This window comes from Cherax quadricarinatus, chromosome 36 (assembly GCF_038502225.1).
Source record: "Cherax quadricarinatus isolate ZL_2023a chromosome 36, ASM3850222v1, whole genome shotgun sequence".
NCBI classification, from domain to species: Eukaryota; Metazoa; Arthropoda; class Malacostraca; order Decapoda; family Parastacidae; genus Cherax; species Cherax quadricarinatus.
Genome location: NC_091327.1, coordinates 4,734,657 through 4,755,692, shown reverse-complemented (window position 1 = coordinate 4,755,692; position 21,036 = coordinate 4,734,657). Strand labels below are relative to the sequence as shown.

The 21,036-nt window shown below is 38.5% G+C and overlaps 1 protein-coding gene across 1 annotated transcript in view; it reads right to left on the bottom strand.

Annotated features, from left to right (window-relative positions):
* LOC128691463 (macrophage mannose receptor 1) overlaps positions 1–21,036 on the bottom strand; it is a 147,653-nt gene that overhangs the window by 68,406 nt on the left and 58,211 nt on the right. The window contains exons 3-4 of the mRNA XM_070091637.1: positions 7,761–8,029; positions 465–713 (exon numbers count right to left, since the gene is read on the bottom strand). Of these exons, the coding sequence (XP_069947738.1) occupies positions 465–713; positions 7,761–8,029 (518 nt within the window). The remainder of the gene's footprint in view (positions 1–464; positions 714–7,760; positions 8,030–21,036) is intronic.

The window sequence follows — 21,036 nt, the reverse complement described above, 5'->3', positions numbered from 1 at the left end:
TGGTGGCATTTGTGATCCCGCACATCCATGGTGTGCACGAATAAGGCCATCCCTGTTGCATGCTCGAAACACTCCATAATTTAATGTATTTTGGACCATGAAATGACTGAAGTATTAACAACTTGGTTATGAAGGAATATATTTGGAGTTATGGGCATATGGTTAAGGTTACACATTTGCAAATGCCACTGTAGCTTTCACCTGTAAAATCTCAAAAAAAAAAAAATCATTAAACAGTGCTGTGACAGCACGATGTGTACCAGAGAGCAGCTACATATATTTTGATGAGAAATAATTAATATAGCCAGTACAATGGTTTAGTTATTATATCTTAATATGTATCTTGTACATGTTATTTCCAGGTGTAATTTACCTGGAAACTAGAAATAATGATTCTTTGTAAACAGTAGACAAAAGCCTCCCTGAATTAGTACTCATATACATATAAATACAATTTTGCTTACCATAATCTGTTGAAAAACTAAATTCACAAATTGAATAGCTTTGTTTGTTACATTTCATGTCGTTCATGTAAAGCATCTCATCTCCGGAGAGTTCCATACACTGGCCATCCTCCCTATGCTTATTTTTGATGCGAAAATCACCCCAGAGAGAAGAGTCCATTGGAACTCTCTCGCCAGATGAGTAGTGGAATATACCGTTACTGCTATCTCTCTTGCCATCCACCCAGTACGTGTTATTGGCTGTGTCTCCTGCAATGCTCCTCTAAATTAAAATTTATTTATACATATTTTTTAACAATTTATGTATATGATACCCAAATGCTGTTGAATTCATTCTGTGTAACATATGATTTTGAGACTTGATACGTTCTGGAAACATTTTAAAAGATGGACTGTAACAAATATGCCGACAAACTGACGTTTATTTACACACATTTACCAATAATTATAAACAGAGACAATATCTTAAGTGAAACTGGAGGTAAAAATAAGGGGTAACAAAATATTTAGACTAGAAACATAAACATAAACATAAACACATATGCAGTTTAATGTGATCCTTTATTGACAACGTTTCGCCCCCACAGTGGGCTTTTTCAAGTCACAAACAGATCTACCTGGGGTGGAAGGTACGGGAGTATTTATAGTCAGGTTCAGAATGTTGAGGTCAGGTGGAGAATGCTGCATCTGATGATCTACCGGGTGGGGTTATAGAGTCTTGGGTAGTTTGGCAGGGGTATTGGACAAGTTGTGAGTAGACCTTCTGCAGCGTTCTTCATCGCTATCCCACATAAGAACATAGAACACTGCAAAAGGTCTACTCACAACTTGTCCAATACCCCTGCCAAGCTACCCAAGACTCTATAACTCCACCCGGTAGATCATCAGATGCAGCATTCTCCACCTGACCTCAACATTCTGAACCTGACTATAAATACTCCCGTACCTTCCACCCCAGGTAGATCTGTTTGTGACTTGAAAAAGCCCACTGTGTGGGCGAAACGTTGTCAATAAAGGATCACATTAAACTGCATATGTGTTTATGTTTCCATTGTGTCGGTATTTTATACCATTTATTTTCATCGTTAATGCCCTTGATGAAGGAATTACATGTGACGAGCAGATTTGCTGTTGATACAAAAAATAGACCGAATGATTGATTCTAAGGAGGATACAAATAAACTCCAGGAGGATTTGGACAAATTAATGTTTTGGTCTGAAAAGTGGCAGATGAAGCTGAACGTGGACAAGTGTAAAGTCCTAGTCCTAGGTGAAATAGAACTTGATCACACAGAATGTGAAAAAGACTTGGGAGTCGTGGTAAGCAGAAATCAAAAGCCAAGACAACAGTGTCTTAGTGTGTGCAATAAGACTAACAGATTACAAGGATTTATATTAAGGAATATAAGTAACAACAGTGTATATTGCAATGGTATACAATACCGACAGGTTGGTAAGTAAGACACATGGGCAACAGTTAGATATCTGTATTCTCAAATATTTCATCTACACAGTAGGCTTCTTTAGTCGAAGCGCTAGATATGTGAAGACAATGTATTCAGTCCCTCAGCCTGGAGAAGAGACTTTGTTCGATAGTCTTGGGTGGCACTGTATGTCAGAGATCGCTTTAACTATTGCATAAAAACGGGCATAAAGTCTAAAATAACACATAGTCTGTCTGGGTAGAATTTTCAGAGGGGCATGAAAAATTGATTTCAGGCGTCATATACCGTCCCCCAGACTTGGATAGGGACTAGGGAAGATTAATTTGGGAGGAAATTATTAGGGCCACAAGGCATTATAACAAGTAATTCTAGAGGACTTTAACTTTAGTCAGATTGATTGAAATTCCTTGACTAGGAATTTAGTCTAACGAGCTCTTAGAGGTGGGACAGGATTGGTTTATAAAGCACTTTGTTACAGAAACTACAAGGGAAAATAACCTGCTTGATTTGGTTTTGGCCAGCAAGTAAACCTTTGTTAATAATTTAGAATTTACAGAGGAACTTTAGCATTGAATGGAAATATGATAGTAGGGATAATTCAGTAACCGTCCCAGATTTTCGCTTAGATTACAGTGGGCTTAGAAAACACCTATCATTTGTGGACTGGGGTAACAAAGAGAGCTATCAGTCTGACAGCTTTCTGAACACTATATAACAACATTCCATATAAAGAAATAAGATCGAATAGAAATGACAGGAAATATATGAATAATAGGCTCAAACATCTTTTATGGCGGAAATATAAACACATATGCAGTATAATGTGATCCTTTATTGACAACGTTTCGCCCCCACAGTGGGCTTTTTCAAGTCACACACAGATCTACCTGGGGTGGAAGGTACGGGAGTATTTATAGTCATGTTCAGAATGTTGAGGTCAGGTGGAGAATGCTGCATCTGATGATCTACCGGGTGGAGTTATAGTCTTGGGTAGCTTGGCAGGGGTATTGGACAAGTTGTGAGTAGACCTTCTGCAGTGTTCTATGTTCTTATGTGGGATCATCAGATGTAGATCATCAGATGTAGATCATCAGATGCAGCATTCTCCACCTGACCTCAACATTCTGAACCTGACTATAAATACTCCCGTACCTTCCACCCCAGGTAGATCTGTGTGTGACTTGAAAAAGCCCACTGTGTGGGTGAAACGTTGTCAATAAAGGATCACATTATACTGCATATGTGTTTATATTTCCACTGTGTCGGTATTTGATACCATTTATTTCCATCTTTTATGGCAGTGGTTCCCAAACTTTTTCAGCTTGTTACCCAATTTAACATGCCACATAAAGCATGTTACCCCTTTCACAAAATGTTGTTATTATTGATATATATGGCTAAACGTGAACGTATACAGCCTCGCATACTCTGCTAATCCTAGCAAAACCATTGAAAACGTAAGAACCACACATACATTATATATAAAATTAATAATAGCTACAAATTCACAGTAACAGTGGGTAAATACTAACTATATACTGCACAGGGCAGTACACATACATACCAGCTTATGTCTACCTCGGCTGATGCTCACAGATAAACTGACAGTGTGAAATAGAGGCAGCCTCAGGAAGTGAGTGACGTGTACTTGACAGGTCGATCTGGGCTACTGAGTGACTTTTGTCCTGAAGCATACTTGTCAAAATACTTTTGGGTTTCCACACACTTAGCTATATATTTCTTCTTTTCTAATACTGTATATTAGTTTTTGATGTTTATTGTTATTTGGTTTAACTTTATTACTTACTTATAATAGGTTTACTTTACAACTTTATATACTAAGACAAAGTTAACAATAATCCTCATACCGGGTACAGCATTGTTTTCTTGATTTTCAGAATTCATAACTTTTTTTCTGTCACCCCTCCATTACCCCCCAAAAATGGTTAAATTACCCCCAGGGGGTAATTTACTCCCAGTTTGGGAACCACTGTTTTATGGCATCTAAAGAGGTGAGGGTCAACTTAAGAATTAATATATTCATATTAAGAGGGAGGTTAAAAAGAGGGATAAGAAAAGCTAAACAGGACTGTGAAATTTAAGTTAAAGTAAAAGGACACAAGTGCAACTAATGTGACATTTATTGTGGCAACGTTTCGCTCTCCAGGAGCTTTATCAAGCCATTTCAAACAATACATGGACACAGAGGGTTTATAAAGGCTCTGAGTGAGGTGCAATACTAGTGAGGTACCATTTCGATGTTCACTAGTGGTGGTAGTAGTAGTAGTAGTGGTGGTAGTGACAAAAGTAATACAATATGGTAGAGCAATTAATTCGTACATGAGTAAAAAGCTATTACTTGGGTAACATAAAAAATAGGTTGGACAAATATGGACTGGAAAGAGGCAGCTTGTTTCAGTGTTCATTCTCTGTAATGTGCATTTTTGTAGTATAACAGGAGAGACTATGTGATGGCAGGGTTTACTGTTTTCAGGAGGATTCTTGCTAAGACTTCGGAGATGGTGAAGCTGCCGTTGTTTTGTTTAATTGTATTCGAAACAGCGATCAGTGCTGATTCAAGGCACTTGCGTCTGCGGAAATTAGTTTCATTGATCACTAATTGGTCGTCTCTGAATTTCATGAGATGATTGGTGGAATTTCGGTGTTGTACACAGACGTTGTTCAAGTTATCGTTCCTACATGCGTAAATGTGTTCAATTAACACATTTACGCATGTATCAGTCAGCACCGCTTGTCTGACAATATATTTACAGGTATAGCCTAACACTGTGGGTTTTATTGTCAGTATTTGACAATCGTGTCACTGTAAATTTTTCCAGTTCTAGAAAACAAACAAATAAGCTTACTGCTGTTATATCTGTTTCAGAAATTCAGAATTAATTATAATGTCACAGAAGAAAAGTGATGCTACCATAAAGAACAAAGATATCTGGACCAATAATTTGGTGGGATTCCAGAAGTTATATAGAAGAAGAGAAATTGTGCCTTTAGAAGAATCCTCACTAGAAGAAAAATGGAGAATAACTCTCCAAACCCAAATCATTGGACGATACCAGTTTCTTGGAGTAGAAATCAAAGGAAGAAAGGAGTGAATAGCGAAAATATCCAAAGAAGTTACAAAATTATGGAGGTATAAATTGAATTTTGCACATGTGTCAGACCAAGTAATACGAGCAAAGCTTGACAAGATGATGAAGACTTTTGATGAATGTGTCAGGAGGGGAAAATATGATACTCTGAATGAACTTTTTGATACACGAAGGTAAATGGCCAATGGTTATCCCCTGAAGATAAACAGCTGTACCAGCTTCAAGTGGAAAGCAAAGGAGATATGGGGTACTCTACAGGTCAAGTTGCAAGTGAAAAAACTGCTCATCCTTCAAAAAGATGGAAACTGCCTGCTGAATCAGCTTCAGCATCAACATCTTACAATCAACACCATTGTGAATGAGGAGCTGATTAAAATATCGACTTGGATGACAGCCAATAAACTTACGCTTAACACTGACAAAACTTACTATATTATGTTTGGTAGCAGAGCAGGAGATGCACAAATTAACATTAAGATTGACAACACTCTAATTACCAGAAATAATGGGGGAAAATTCCTAGGCTTATACCTTGACAACAACCTGAATTTCAGCACCCATATCCAGCAAATAGCCAAAAAAGTATCCAAAACGGTTGGGATCCTCTCCAAGATACGATACTACGTGCCGCAAAATGCCCTTCTCACACTATACCACTCACTTATTTATCCATACCTCACCTATGCTATTTGTGCTTGGGGATCAACTGCAGCAACACACCTAAAGCCAATAATAACCCAACAAAAAGCTGCAGTAAGAATAATCACTAAATCCCATCCCTGGCAGCACACCCCCCCACTCTTCAAAGATCTAAACTTACTCCCAGTTCAGTACATCCACACTTACTACTGTGCAATCTATATCTACAGGGCCTTAAACTCTAATATCAACCTTGACCTAAAACGCTTTCTTGATAGTTGTGACAGAACCCACAGGCATAACACCAGAAACAAACATCTCTACGACATTCCCCGTGTCCGACTAAACCTTTACAAAAATTCAATGTATGTCAAAGGCCCTAAAATCTGGAATACCCTACCTGAGAACTCTAGAACTGCAGACACATTCATCACCTTCAAAACTACCATTAGAAAACATCTTATCTCCCTGATACACCCCGTCAACTAACTACACGAATACCACCTGGTGGTTCACACTTACACTCGCTCACTCATTTGACCATAAACAGAAATATTAATCTCAGTCTTAAAATAATGAATCCTGTGATACTCCAATACTGAAACTATATACTGTGCCAAAACAAAAGCATTCACATTGCTAAACTCACAAACTAGTATTTAGTCACTTAGCCATAATACCAACTTACCTCATAATTTGTAATATTTTACAATTAAGAATAAAACTAAGTATGCCCGAAATGCCTAGCCAAGCTAAGCGTTCTAGTGGTACACTCTGTAATCACAATTTTACTACATGTAAACCAAACAATAACCAAATTTCTGTAAACTCAGCATTGTAATCCTTATAGAGAATGAACTTTGAATTTTAATTTGCATTTGAATCATGCATCGAGTGACAGTGGTAATGAACGTGAGGGCAGCGAGTATGAAGATGAAGATGAAAGTACTACTCCACTAACCAGGAAACACAACGGAAGTAGAGTTGCAACCAATTTGGTGACATGTACAAAAGTATCAACAAGTAAAGCCGCCAAGATATGCAAACAGTTGTCATTTGATGCCGCTGATATTCCTACACCAAGTCAAGCAGCAATTTACAAGTCAACATACGAAGAGTCTGCTAAAATGAAGGAGGAAATGACTGAAAGTTACAAATGGAAGAATGGTCTTTACATTTCGATGGGAAGCGCATAGAGGAAAATAAGTAGTATCTTGTATAAGTACTTAAAAATGAAAGAACCGAAGTAAAACTGGATACATTGCATTTGAAAGATGGTAAGACTGAAACTATTGCTGAGAGAATGGTAAAAGTTATTGATGAATACAGCTTAAGGAATGCCTAGCAATATCTAACAAAGATGATCATTGTTGATATACACAACAACCACGGGGGGGGGGGGGAGATGAATGATAGCTCTTTGCAATCAACACATCATCAGAAGCTCGCAACTCCCACCGTGGTTGTTATGCATCTTGTGTCTCTTGTTCACGATTTTTGCATAGTTTAAATATAATTTACAGTAAATACTGAATGATTATAATATTGTGTATTAAATATAATATAAAAATTCAAACATCTAAATTTCTGGAAATATCTGAAAGCCCTCGTATTTTAATTCCAAAAAAGGCATACAACAAAGAACATCATAATTATCTTTTGATTTTTTTGAGAGATTGGTTGATAATGAGGACGCTGATAGTGCTCCTCATCATTATCAAGGACATGAGAGACTGCACCAAATTCTTCCAATGAAGAGACAGTTTGTGGTGGTGGGCAGTTAATTCAGGCACCACAGCAAGACACCTGGTAAGACAACCTATAATTTGAAGATAAAACTGAGAAAGTCAGAGTGAATATGCAGTTACAAAATGGGGAAGGTGAGTCGAGGCTAGGAATCAATTAAATATAAATTGATAAAATGAATGCAATAAACAAAATGACTGAATAAGGAAGGTTAAACTGAAACAGAAGGAGCTGTAGTTTAGCCCACCTGTAGTTTAAGGAGTGAGGTGGGTTCACATGACTTAGTAACTATGTGGAAAGAGAAGCAAACATTGACCCAGAGGAAGAGAATATCAAAACAAGACTGAAATACTCACCACTAACTAAAATATAGTTGAAGATATTTTTCAGTTGCTTGTCAGTCTTGATGGTGGCTAGATCACCCCCAAGACCTCGACACAACGACTGTGCCTCATCATGAGTCTTCTTCTGAAAGTTGACCACCAAAACACACTGATCTTCCAGCAGTGTAAAAGGGCAGTCGCTTCTCTCCACGCCAGTGAAAGCTGAACTGTCATCCACGCCAGTGAAAGCTGAACTGTCATCCACGCCAGTGAAAGCTGAACTGTCATCCACACCAGTTGCACTGCCTGTAAACAATGTATGTAATAACCATAAAAAATTACTTAAGTCAAATAACCCATGTGTTTGAATTACTATTATACACACACACACACACACACACACACACACACACACACACACACACACACACACACACACACACACATATATATATATATATATATATATATATATATATATATATATATATATATATATATATATATATATATATATATATATATATATATATATATATATATATATATATATATATATGTCGTGCCGAATATGTAAAACTGGTCAATTAGCAAGAACTCACTTAAAATTAAATCCTTTCTAAGAATGTCTCTTATACGTTTAAAGATATATTTTTTTCATTAATGTTGGTGTAAAAAGTTTTAATTTTGCAACAAAAGAATCTTAGAAAACTTACCTAACCTTATTATAACAAGAACAATTTATTTTAGCCTAACCCAACTATATATATTTTAGATTTGTTTACAATAATTTAATACTAAACAAATACAGTGAAATATATTTTTTTCGTTAGGTTCAGAATGATTTTGGCGAAATTAATGCATACACAAATTTTCACTTGTCGTATATGGCAAGATGAGCGTTGCTATTTAAGCCAAGATCGCAAGTTCTGCCTATTCGGCACGACATATACATGTATGTATATATATATATATATATATATATATATATATATATATATATATATATATATATATATATATATATATATATATATATATATATAGGGAAGTACCACCTTCATAACTGGACTGGGGAGCCTCATCCTCAGAGAAGACAATAAACGTACCTCAGGGAAAACTCAAGGTTCTCCCCGGAGCTGTTTGAATATTATCTTCTCCTACCATATTTTATATTCTATGTGAACATTTATTAATAAACAGAATACATTTACAGAAAAAACATAAACATGAATACAATGGCACAATGTATCAAAGATCATGAATTTCCTCCAGCTCCTCCGAGGCTGGATGGGAGCCAAGTATGCAGCAAGCATTTCCCCTCTGGATGGCTATGCTGAGGTGTTGGAACATGAAAGCGGCTGCCCTTAGGTCCCTGGTGGTGTCGATGAGTCTGGAACCCAATTCTTTAAGGAAACGTGAGGCATTTTTTCCCCATGATCCCAAGGTCTCTGATCCCACTGGGACAAATTGATACTGTTGGCTTATGTCCCTGTACTTGCTGATCTTGCACTCCTCCCTGTGGTCAGCAGCTCCTCCCTGTCGCCCCACACTGTGATGAATATAGGTGTCAGCCAGTGTGGACACACAGGTATAGTCCCATGCTAAGAGCTTGCCATTCTTCCAAGGATAGATGGTGATCCCGTTGGGGTGGTTTGCTGAGTTGTGGGCATTGTTGGCTGCTAGTGATCGGGGCTCCCTCTCTGCTGAGCATGCAGCTGTAGCAAGGGTTCTCTTAATGATGTCGTTGACCTCATTGTGTCTTGCATGCCAGCCCTTGGTTTTGGAACAGTTAAGACCATGTAGACCGTATTGGTCTGCTTGCACTTCGCCACAAATACACGTATATTCTGTGTGAATTGGGGCAGCAAGGCGCAGAGCCACTGCAATACGGAGGGTCTTAGGGTCGAGTCGCGTTCCCTTTGCCGATATGGGAACTGTTTGGAGGAAGTCCCCGGAGTGATGTGCGCTCACAGCCTGGAGACGGGCAATCTCCCTATCTGATGTTGCAGCCCTGAGCATGTTGGCAAGCACCTTTTCAGCGATTGGGCCATCCCAGCTTGACTGTTTGTGAGCCAGTGCTGCACTAGGGTTTGGTGCTGGAGCAGCAAGAGTCTCCCATTCAGTGATGGCACTGGCATAGCTAGGGTCTTCTATTCCTGCTGAGTCGCTGAGGGTATCAGGAAGAATTTGTCTTATCAACTCGTTTGATTTGTAGATGAATGGTTCAGAGAACCAACATGTTGATAAATTAGACACATGTGCAACTCTTGGGTATCTTTATTGAGGAAACGTTTCGCCACACAGTGGCTTCATCAGTCCATACGTAGGAGAAACTTGAAGAACAGGAGGAGAAGGAGGTAATCAGTCCCTCAACCTTGAGTCGATGTGTTCAGTCCATTAATCTTGAATAGAATACGGTGTATCAGCGGAGAAGCAGCTTATAAACCGTATGGCAGGAGAGGTGCAGCAGTCATAGGTGGTGTCACATTTGTTCAATGTGGAAGTAGGTCGTGCCCAAGAATTAGGAAAGTGAAGAATTCCTAAGTATTAAGATCCCAAGAAATTACAGTGTCTGACAGGTTTGTAGATGAATGGTTCAGAGAACCGACATGTTGATAAATTAGACACATGTGCAACTCTTGGGTATCTTTATTGAGGAAACGTTTCGCCACACAGTGGCTTCATCAGTCCATACGTAGGAGAAACTTGAAGAACAGGAGGAGAATGAGGTAATCAGTCCCTCAACCTTGAGTCGATGTGTTCAGTCCATGAATCTTGAATAGAATACGGTGTATCATTGAACAAATGTCACATTGTCACATTGAACAAATGTGTCACCACCTATGACTGCTGCACCTCTCCTGCCATACGGTTTATAAGCTGCTTCTCCGCTGATACACCGTATTCTATTCAAGATTGATGGACTGAACACATCGACTCAAGGTTGAGGGACTGATTACCTCATTCTCCTCCTGTTCTTCAAGTTTCTCCTACGTATGGACTGATGAAGCCACTGTGTGGCGAAACATTTCCTCAATAAAGATACCCAAGAGTTGCACATGTGTCTAATTTATCAACATGTCGGTTCTCTGAACCATTCATCTACAAACCTGTCAGACACTGTAATTTCTTGGGATCTTAATACTTAGGAATTCTTCGCTTGCCTAATTCTTGGGCACGACCTACTTCCACTTTGAACAAATGTGACACCACCTATGACTGCTGCACCTCTCCTGCCATACGGTTTATAAGCTGCTTCTCCTCTGATACACCGTATTCTATTCAAGATTGATGGACTGAACACATCGACTCAAGGTTGAGGGACTGATTACCTCATTCTCCTGTTCTTCAAGTTTCTCCTACTTATGGACTGATGAAGCCACTGTGTGGCGAAACGTTTCCTCAATAAAGATACCCAAGAGTTGCACATGTGTCTAATTTATCAACTCGTTTGATGCTGTGGAAGAGGATAGGAAAGCTGGCAGAGCAATCTGGGAGGATCTGTGTACTCCTAGCCCTCCAAGCCTGACCGGAAGTGAGGCTTGCAACCACTGTCCATCTTCAAGGGAAAGATTCAATACACTCTCTAGCATGGTCTTAAAGAGAGAGTCATATTCCTTGAGTTTTGGACTGTTGAAGGCTGGGGAGCATCTCAGAAAGTAGGTAAGTTTTGGGATTGACAGGCACCTGGTAAGTAGGTAGAAGCCATCGTGTGTGTCAGTGTCTTTCATCCTGCTTTCCATCGTCTGGAGGTCTGAGACTTTTTTTTCTAGGAACAGATCGATGGCACTGGACCCAAGAGGAGCACCAAGGAGAGTGCTATTGGCTGGATTAATGGCTCGTGCTCCTGGTAAAACGGTACTAATATTCTGGATCATCTGTTGATTGGTAGAAACCATTTCACATTTGGTGGGGTTTAAAGAAAGGCCCAGGCTTTCTCCCATGTCTTTAATTTTACTGATGACCTTAAGGAGAGATTCTGTTGTGCCAGCTAGGGTACCATCATCCAGGAACCAGATATTGAGCTCACTGGAGAGTGCTTCTGTGACTTCCTTGATGACCAAACAAAATAGAAAGGGGGCGAGAGGGTCCCCCTGTTGCACGCCCTCACATGAGTTAATTTCATAGTCCCCAAACAATAGTTTGGAAGTCACACTATAACACGATTCTATGAAGGGATAAAGGGAAAGGATTTTTCTATAAACTGCTTGGAGAGCAGCATACCTTCTGACTAAGTTGAGAGCGCTCATATGATAACCCTATACTGCACGAATATGAAAGTATCCTGAGGCAGATTTTTACGAAAGAACTTAATCTTACTCTAGAAGACGGGCAGTGGAACCAAGCTACACTTACAGTCAGACTAAGGGGCATTAGTGTCCGCAAGTCATCACAGATTGCTACCTGCTTTTCTGTCCTCATGCATTGCATCCAGCGGGCTTGTAGCAGCGATTCTCCCTGAATTTCTTAGAGACAAAATTGGAGTCCAGGACCAAAAGTTCATTGACGGAGCAATGATCTGGGATAATCTAACAGGCTCTGGAACCAGACCTGCTCCCCCCAACACCTACAAACAGTCGCACTGGGATGGCCCGATAGTGGAGAAAATAGCCTCAACAATGCTTCAGAGTGTGTCAGGGAAGGATAGAGCCCTCCTCCTGGCAGTGAGAACTCCTCTTACAGGGGACTTTCTGTTGGCTGTTCCCAACTCCAGCCTTGGTACACGGCTCGACCCACAGATCATCAGCATTGGTGTTGCCCTTCAACTTGCCTTCAACCATGGTCTTGTGTGCCGTAAATCCGAGGGAAAGATTGCAAGACATGAGGAGGTTAATAACATTACCAAGAGGAGCCTCACCACAGCCGGATGCCCAGCAGTAAGGGAGCCACCCCAACTATTCAGATCTGATGGCAGCCAGAAGCGTCCAGATGGTATCACACTTCAAGCCTGGACAGACGGTAAGCAGGTTGTGTGGGACTACACATGTGCATCTAACTTGGCTGATACCTATCTCCAATACACCAGGGAAGAAGGAGGGGCCAGCTTCAGGGAGTCCCAAAAGTCTAGAAATTATGGAGAACTTGCCCATCATTGCATGTTTGTTCCCATACGCTCAGAGACCCTTGGCTCATGGGGAAAAAGTGCATCTAAGTTCCGGAAGGAGCTAGACAAAAGACTCATCAGGGTAACTAGGGATCCCAGGACAGCTAGTTTTCTGTTCCAGCTACTCAGCGCTCCTGTTCAGAGGGGTAATGCCTGCTGTATTTTGGCCACACGCCCTAGTTCTCAGGAGCTGGATGAGATTTTCGCATTATAATCAGAGACAAACACGTTACAATATGTACTAGACATGTATCTCTCACACCTCAAGTACTGCATGTGCCATCTTTGTATCAATAATGTATCTCTTAGATCTTCTGTACCATATTATGTAATAAAATATTCCTATTGGTAAAAAAAGAATGAAAAGATGGGGTGGTAGGGGAAGTGGAATATTCAAATGGCTTCAGGAAGAAATCCAAATATTCTTCCTTGAAGCTTTTTTATCCACTTCTCCGAGGCTGTGGCTCCCACAATTTACACCAGAGGTGGACCCCATCACACACACACACACACACACACACACACACACACACACACACACACACACACAAATAAATATATATATAACTATATATAAATATATATATATATATATATATATATATATATATATATATATATAGATATATATATATATATGCACGGAATTCGCAAGAGCAGGCGAAATATACACAAACAATGATCTCTGGCCTGAAGGAGACTCGAACCTACGAACCTTGGAACCTTGGAACAAGGTACGCAGTGCTATACCAGTCTCACCACACTGGACAATACCTTGGCGCTCAGCTTGCGCTACACGTTGATCCAAGGCAGCCAGCTTTCAGGAAGAAGGCTTACAGCTTTTCATCTCATCCCCTGCATGCATCATTGTTAAAATCTCTAGTAAGGCTGATGCATGCAGGGGATGAGATGAAAAGCTGTAAGCCTTCTCCCTGAAAGCTGGCTGCCTTGGATCAAAGTCTAGCGCAAGCTGGGCGCAAAGGTATTGTCCAGTGTGGTGAGATTGGTATAGCTCTGCATACCTTGCTCCAGGGTTCGTAGGTTCGAGTCTCCTTCAGCCAGAGATCAGTGTTTATATATATATATATATATATATATATATATATATATATATATATATATATATATATATACATATATATATATATATATATATATATATATATATATATATATATATATATATATATATATATATATATATATATATGTCGTGCCGAATATGTAAAACTGGTCAATTAGCAAGAACTCATTTAAAACTAAGTTCTTTCTGAAATTTTCTCTTATACATTTAAAGATATATTTTTTTCATTAATGTTAATGTAAATTTTTTTAATTTTGCACCAGAAGAATCTTAGAAAACTTACCTAACCTTATTATAACAAGAACAATTTATTTTAGCCTAACCCAACTAAATATATTTTAGATTTGTTTACAATAATTTAATACTAAACAAACACTGTGAAATATATTTTTTTTTCGTTAGGTTCAGAATGATTTTGGCGAAATTATTGCATATACAAATTTTCGCTTGTCCTATATGGCAAGATGAGCGTTGCTATTTAAGCCAAGATCGCAAGTTCTTCCTATTCGGCACGACATATATATATATATATATATATATATATATATATATATATATATATATATATATATATATATATATATATATATATATATATATATAAATATATATATATATATATATATATATATATATATATATATATATATATATATATAGGTAGATGGTTAAGGATCTGTACTTAACTTAACTAGTAACTAGTAAGTGTATCTCATGACTTTATTCAAAAAGAACTAAGCAGGTTAAACCCAACCAAGAGCACTGGCCCGGATAACATCCCGTCTAAGTTCCTAAAAGATGGTGCTTCTGAACTGTCAATCCCTATTGCTCACATAATAAATCTATCAATCACCACTAATACCGTACCGGAGGGGTTCAAGGAGGCCAGAGTTACTCATATCTTCAAGAAAATTAGTAGGTCTGATGTAAGCAACTATAGGCCTGTTAGTATACTCAGTATAATATCCAAAATTCTAGAGAGGGCGGTGTATTCTCAAGTAGTTAAGTACCTTAATGACAACAACATTCTCCATAGCTATCAATCAGGCTTTAGAAGATCTTACTCAACCGACACCTCCCTAATTAATCTGATGGATTACCTGAGAAATGAAATGTCAAAGGGGAACCTCATAGGAACGGTAACCTTAGACCTGCAAAAAGCCTTCGATACTGTCAACCACAATATATTATGTAAGAAACTTCAAGCTATCGGTATAGGTTCTGTAGACTGGTTTAAGTCCTACCTTAGCAACAGGAGACAAATTGTCAAAATCAACAAAACGGAATCAGAACCCCTGCCGATAGCATTTGGAGTTCCCCAAGGTAGTATTCTGGGTTCCTTATTATTCTTATGTTATGTCAATGACATGCCTATCAGTGTCAAGTGCAAACTCCTACTGTATGCAGATGACAGTGCCCTGTTAGTGTCAGGTAAAGACCCACAAGATATAGCTAATGTTTTAACACTGGAACTGGAGTCCTGCAGCAAATGGTTAGTAGACAACAAACTATCATTACACCTAGGGAAAACTGAAGCCATTCTCTTTGGCACGAAACATAAACTGAGAAGGGTAAATAATTTTAATGTCCAGTGTAATGTGGAGCCCATCACTTTGGTTTCATCAGTAAAATATCTGGGAATCCCCTTTGACCCATGCATGTCAGGAGAATTGATAGGGAACAGTGTAGTAAAGAAAGCGAATGCCAGACTGAAGTTCCTGTATAGACAAGCACAGTGTCTACCTACTGAGGCTCGCAGGACCCTATGTCTAGCCCTTATACAATGCCATATGGATTACGCTTGCTCTTCTTGGTACTCTGCCTTGACAAAAAAACTGAAAGATAGACTGCAAATCACCCAGAACAAAATCGTAAGATTCATCCTGGGGCTGGGACTTAGAGAACATGTAGGCCAGGATGAATTACAGCAGTTGGATATGCTGAATGTTGAAGACAGAGTAAAACAACTGAAGATAAATCGTGTTTATAAAATTGCTCACAAACAATGTCCAGAATATCTTGCTGTCAATTTTGTCAAGGTTGGGAACCGCAGCAATCATAGTACTAGGGGGAGAGAGCACAACTTTGTAGTACCCACAGTCATTGGCCAGGCGTCAAACACCTTTTATTGTACAGCAATAAAGGAATGGAACAGACTACCCGCACATGTCAAAGCCAGTCATAGCATGAACCAGTTCAAGAAGAGTGCCAAAAGGTGTCTGATGAACGTAGCTTCAGAAAGGGAGGGGAATGATTTTCTATTTTTTAGCTAACATACGTGTAAATTTTACCTTATTCCTTGTAATGACCCTCGTATTGTAGATAGTCTTAATGACCCTCGTGTAGTAGATAGTCTTTTTAGTATGATAATAAGATGTTATCTTCATTATAGAATAATAAGAAAATATTATAACCTTTATATTATAATAATAAGGTAAAAGGACCCCAATGGAAATAAGTCACTCTGTCTGACTTTTTTGGGTTATCCCAGGTTCTCTACACATATGCTGCTATGTATGATAATTCTATGTAACTGTATTTGTGTATACCTGAATAAACTTACTTACTTACTTAAATGAAATATTAGATAAAAATACAAAAGTTGCTCTAGATTTTGGCTTATGTTTAGCAACTTCTAAACAAATCAATAATGTGGAAACTGCAAAAGCCTTTTGTAACTTGGAACAATCTTCTGATTTATCCAGTGATGGTATTAATATAAGTAAGGTTTATAGTTCTGTGATAAAACAAAATATTCCTAATTGCCTTCAAAATTTTTTTAAATCTTATGAAAAAGTTATTAGTAATACAAATTTGCATATTACTAAAGCAGATAAAATAGATAAAGTAGGTAGTAGGTTGGTAGACAGCAACCACCCAGGGAGGTACTACCGTCCTGCCAAGTGAGTGTAAAACGAAGCCTGTGATTGTTTTACATGATGGTAGGATTGCTGGTGTCTTTTGTCTGTCTCATAAATATGCAAGATTACAGGTACGTCTTGCTACTTCTACTTACACTTAGGTCACACTACACATACATGTACACGTTTATTTATACACACTCATCTGAGTTTTCTTTGATTTTATCTTAATAGTTCTTGGTCTTATTACTTTTCCTTTTATATCCATGGGGAAGTGGAATAAGAATCTTTCCTCCGTAAGCCATGCGTGTTGTAAAAGTCAACTAAAATGCCGGGAACAATGGGCTAGTAACCCCTTTTCCTGTAAAGATTACTAAAAAGAATAAGAAGAAGAAAATTGTCAAAGTGGGAAGTCTGAATGTGCGTGGATGTTGTGCAAATGATAAGAAAGAGATGATTGTGGATGTTATGAATGAGAAGAAACTGGATGTCCTGGCTTTAAGTGAAACAAAGCTGAAGGGGGTGGGAGAGTTTCAATGGAGAGGAATAAATGGGATTAGGTCAGGGGTTTCAAACAGAGTTAGAGCTAAAGAAGGAGTAGCAATAATGTTGAAGGATAAGCTATGGCAGGAAAAGAGGGACTACAAATGTATAAATTCAAGGATTATGTGGAGTAAAATAAAGATTGGATGTGAAAAGTGGGTTATAGTAAGCGTGTATGCACCTGGAGAAGAGAGAAGTGTAGAGGAGAGAGAGAGATTCTGGGAAATGTTGAGTGAATGCGTGGGGAGTTTTGAATCAAGTGTGAGAGTAATGGTGGTTGGGGATTTCAATGCTAAAGTGGGTAAAAATGTTATGGAGCGAGTAGTAGGTAATTTTGGGGTGCCAGGGGTAAATGTAAATAGGGAGCCTTTAATTGAGCTATGTGTAGAAAGAAATTTGGTAATAAGTAATACATATTTTATGAAAAAGAGGATAAATAAATATACAAGGTATGATGTAGCACGTAATGAAAGTAGTTTGTTAGATTATGTATTGGTGGATAAAAGGTTGATGGGTAGGCTCCAGGATGTACATGTTTATAGAGGGGCAACTGATATATCGGATCATTATTTAGTTGTAGCTACAGTTAGAGTAAGAGGTAGATGGGAAAAGAGGAAGGTGGCAACAACAAGTAAGAGGGAGGTGAAAGTGTATAAACTAAGGGAGGAGGAAGTTCGGGCGAGATATAAGCGACTATTGGCAGAAAGGTGGGCTAGTGCAAAGATGAGTAGTGGGGGGGTTGAAGAGGGTTGGAATAGTTTTAAAAATGCAGTATTAGAATGTGGGGCAGAAGTTTGTGGTTATAGGAGGGTGGGGGCAGGAGGAAAGAGGAGTGATTGGTGGAATGATGAAGTAAAGGGTGTGATAAAAGAGAAAAAGGTAGCTTACGAGAGGTTTTTACAAAGCAGAAGTGTTATAAGAAGAGCAGAGTATATGGAGAGTAAAAGAAAGGTGAAGAGAGTGGTGAGAGAGTGCAAAAGGAGAGCAGATGAAAGAGTGGGAGAGGCACTGTCAAGAAATTTTTATGAAAATAAGAAAAAATTTTGGAGTGAGTTAAACAAGTTAAGGAAGCCTAGGGAAAGTATGGATTTGTCAGTTAAAAACAGAGTAGGGGAGTTAGTAGATGGGGAGAGGGAGGTATTAGGTAGATGGCGAGAATATTTTGAGGAACTTTTAAATGTTAAGGAAGAAAGGGAGGCAGTAATTTCGTGCACTGGCCAGGGAGGTATACCATCTTTTAGGAGTGAAGAAGAGCAGAATGTAAGTGTGGTGGAGGTACGTGAGGCATTACGTAGAATGAAAGGGGGTAAAGCAGCTGGAACTGATGGGATCATGACAGAAATGTTAAAAGCAGGGGGGGATATAGTGTTGGAGTGGTTGGTACTTTTGTTTAATAAATGTATGAAAGAGGGGAAGGTACCTAGGGATTGGCAGAGAGCATGTATAGTCCCTTTATATAAAGGGAAAGGGGACAAAAGAGATTGTAAAAATTATAGAGGAATAAGTTTACTGAGTATACCAGGAAAAGTATACGGTAGGGTTATAATTGAAAGAATTAGAGGTAAGACAGAATGTAGAATTGCGGACGAGCAAGGAGGCTTCAGAGTGGGTAGGGGATGTGTAGATCAAGTGTTTACATTGAAATATATATGTGAACAGTATTTAGATAAAGGTAGGGAAGTTTTTATTGCATTTATGGATTTAGAAAAGGCATATGATAGAGTGGATAGAGGAGCAATGTGGCAGATGTTGCAAGTATATGGAATAGGTGGTAAGTTACTAAATGCTGTAAAGAGCTTTTATGAGGATAGTGAGGCTCAGGTTAGGGTGTGTAGAAGAGAGGGAGAATACTTCCCGGTAAAAGTAGGTCTTAGACAGGGATGTGTAATGTCACCATGGTTGTTTAATATATTTATAGATGGGGTTGTAAAAGAAGTAAATGCTAGGGTGTTCGGGAGAGGGGTGGGATTAAATTATGGGGAATCAAATTCAAAATGGGAATTGACACAGTTACTTTTTGCTGATGATACTGTGCTTATGGGAGATTCTAAAGAAAAATTACAAAGGTTAGTGGATGAGTTTGAGAATGTGTGTAAAGGTAGAAAGTTGAAAGTGAACATAGAAAAGAGTAAGGTGATGAGGGTATCAAATGATTTAGATAAAGAAAAATTGGATATCAAATTGGGGAGGAGGAGTATGGAAGAAGTGAATGTTTTCAGATACTTGGGAGTTGACGTGTCGGCGGATGGATTTATGAAGGATGAGGTTAATCATAGAATTGATGAGGGAAAAAAGGTGAGTGGTGCGTTGAGGTATATGTGGAGTCAAAAAACGTTATCTATGGAGGCAAAGAAGGGAATGTATGAAAGTATAGTAGTACCAACACTCTTATATGGATGTGAAGCTTGGGTGGTAAATGCAGCAGCGAGGAGACGGTTGGAGGCAGTGGAGATGTCCTGTCTAAGGGCAATGTGTGGTGTAAATATTATGCAGAAAATTCGGAGTGTGGAAATTAGGAGAAGGTGTGGAGTTAATAAAAGCATTAGTCAGAGGGCAGAAGAGGGGTTGTTGAGGTGGTTTGGTCATTTAGAGAGAATGGATCAAAGTAGAATGACATGGAAAGCATATAAATCTATAGGGGAAGGAAAGAGGGGTAGGGGTCGTCCTCGAAAGGGTTGGAAAGAGGGGGTAAAGGAGGTTTTGTGGGTGAGGGGCTTGGACTTCCAGCAAGCGTGCGTGAGCGTGTTAGATAGGAGTGAATGGAGACGAATGATACTTGGGACCTGACGATCTGTTGGAGTGTGAGCAGGGTAATATTTAGTGAAGGGATTCAGGGAAACCGGTTATTTTCATATAGTCGGACTTGAGTCCTGGAAATGGGAAGTACAATGCCTGCACTTTAAAGGAGGGGTTTGGGATATTGGCAGTTTGGAGGGATATGTTGTGTATCTCTATACATATATGCTTCTAAACTGTTGTATTCTGAGCACCTCTGCAAAAGCAGTGATAATGTGTGAGTGTGGTGAAAGTGTTGAATGATGATGAAAGTATTTTCTTTTTGGGGATTTTCTTTCTTTTTTTTTTGGGTCACCCTGCCTCGGTGGGAGACGGCCGACTTGTTGAAAAAAAAAAAAAAAAAAAAAGATAAAATAAATTCAATAATAATTCTGAAAGAAACTGGTTATTAAAGTAAAATGAATAATCTTTTTAATGATACAGATACTTATTCCATAGTCAGAAAAAATCACTTAGATTCTGTTAACAGTAATTTTAATAAAACAATAAAACGACTACTGAAAGGCAATGATGAATTAATTAAAAATTCATGACCACCAAACAATCTTTACCTTGTATGTATTTATTAATAAAAACACACAAACTAGGTATTCCAGTTAAACCAATAATTAGCTCCATTGGTTCAATTTCCTATAACTTATCTAAATAACTAGTAAATACGTTGAGTCCAATTGTTGGAAAATTTACTAACTTTAATTTTAAAGACAATATAAATTTAGTGGATAAATTAAGAACCATAACTAATTTAGATGATTAGAATATAGTTTTGATTTTACTTCTTTGTTTACAAAAGTTTCAGTTGATGAATTTTAGGATTTCTGTCTGAAGAACTTGTTAATTACGATTTACCATTGTTAGTACCTACAATCATTGTGCTTATTAAACTCTGTATTGTTGATGCAAAGTTTGTGTTTAATG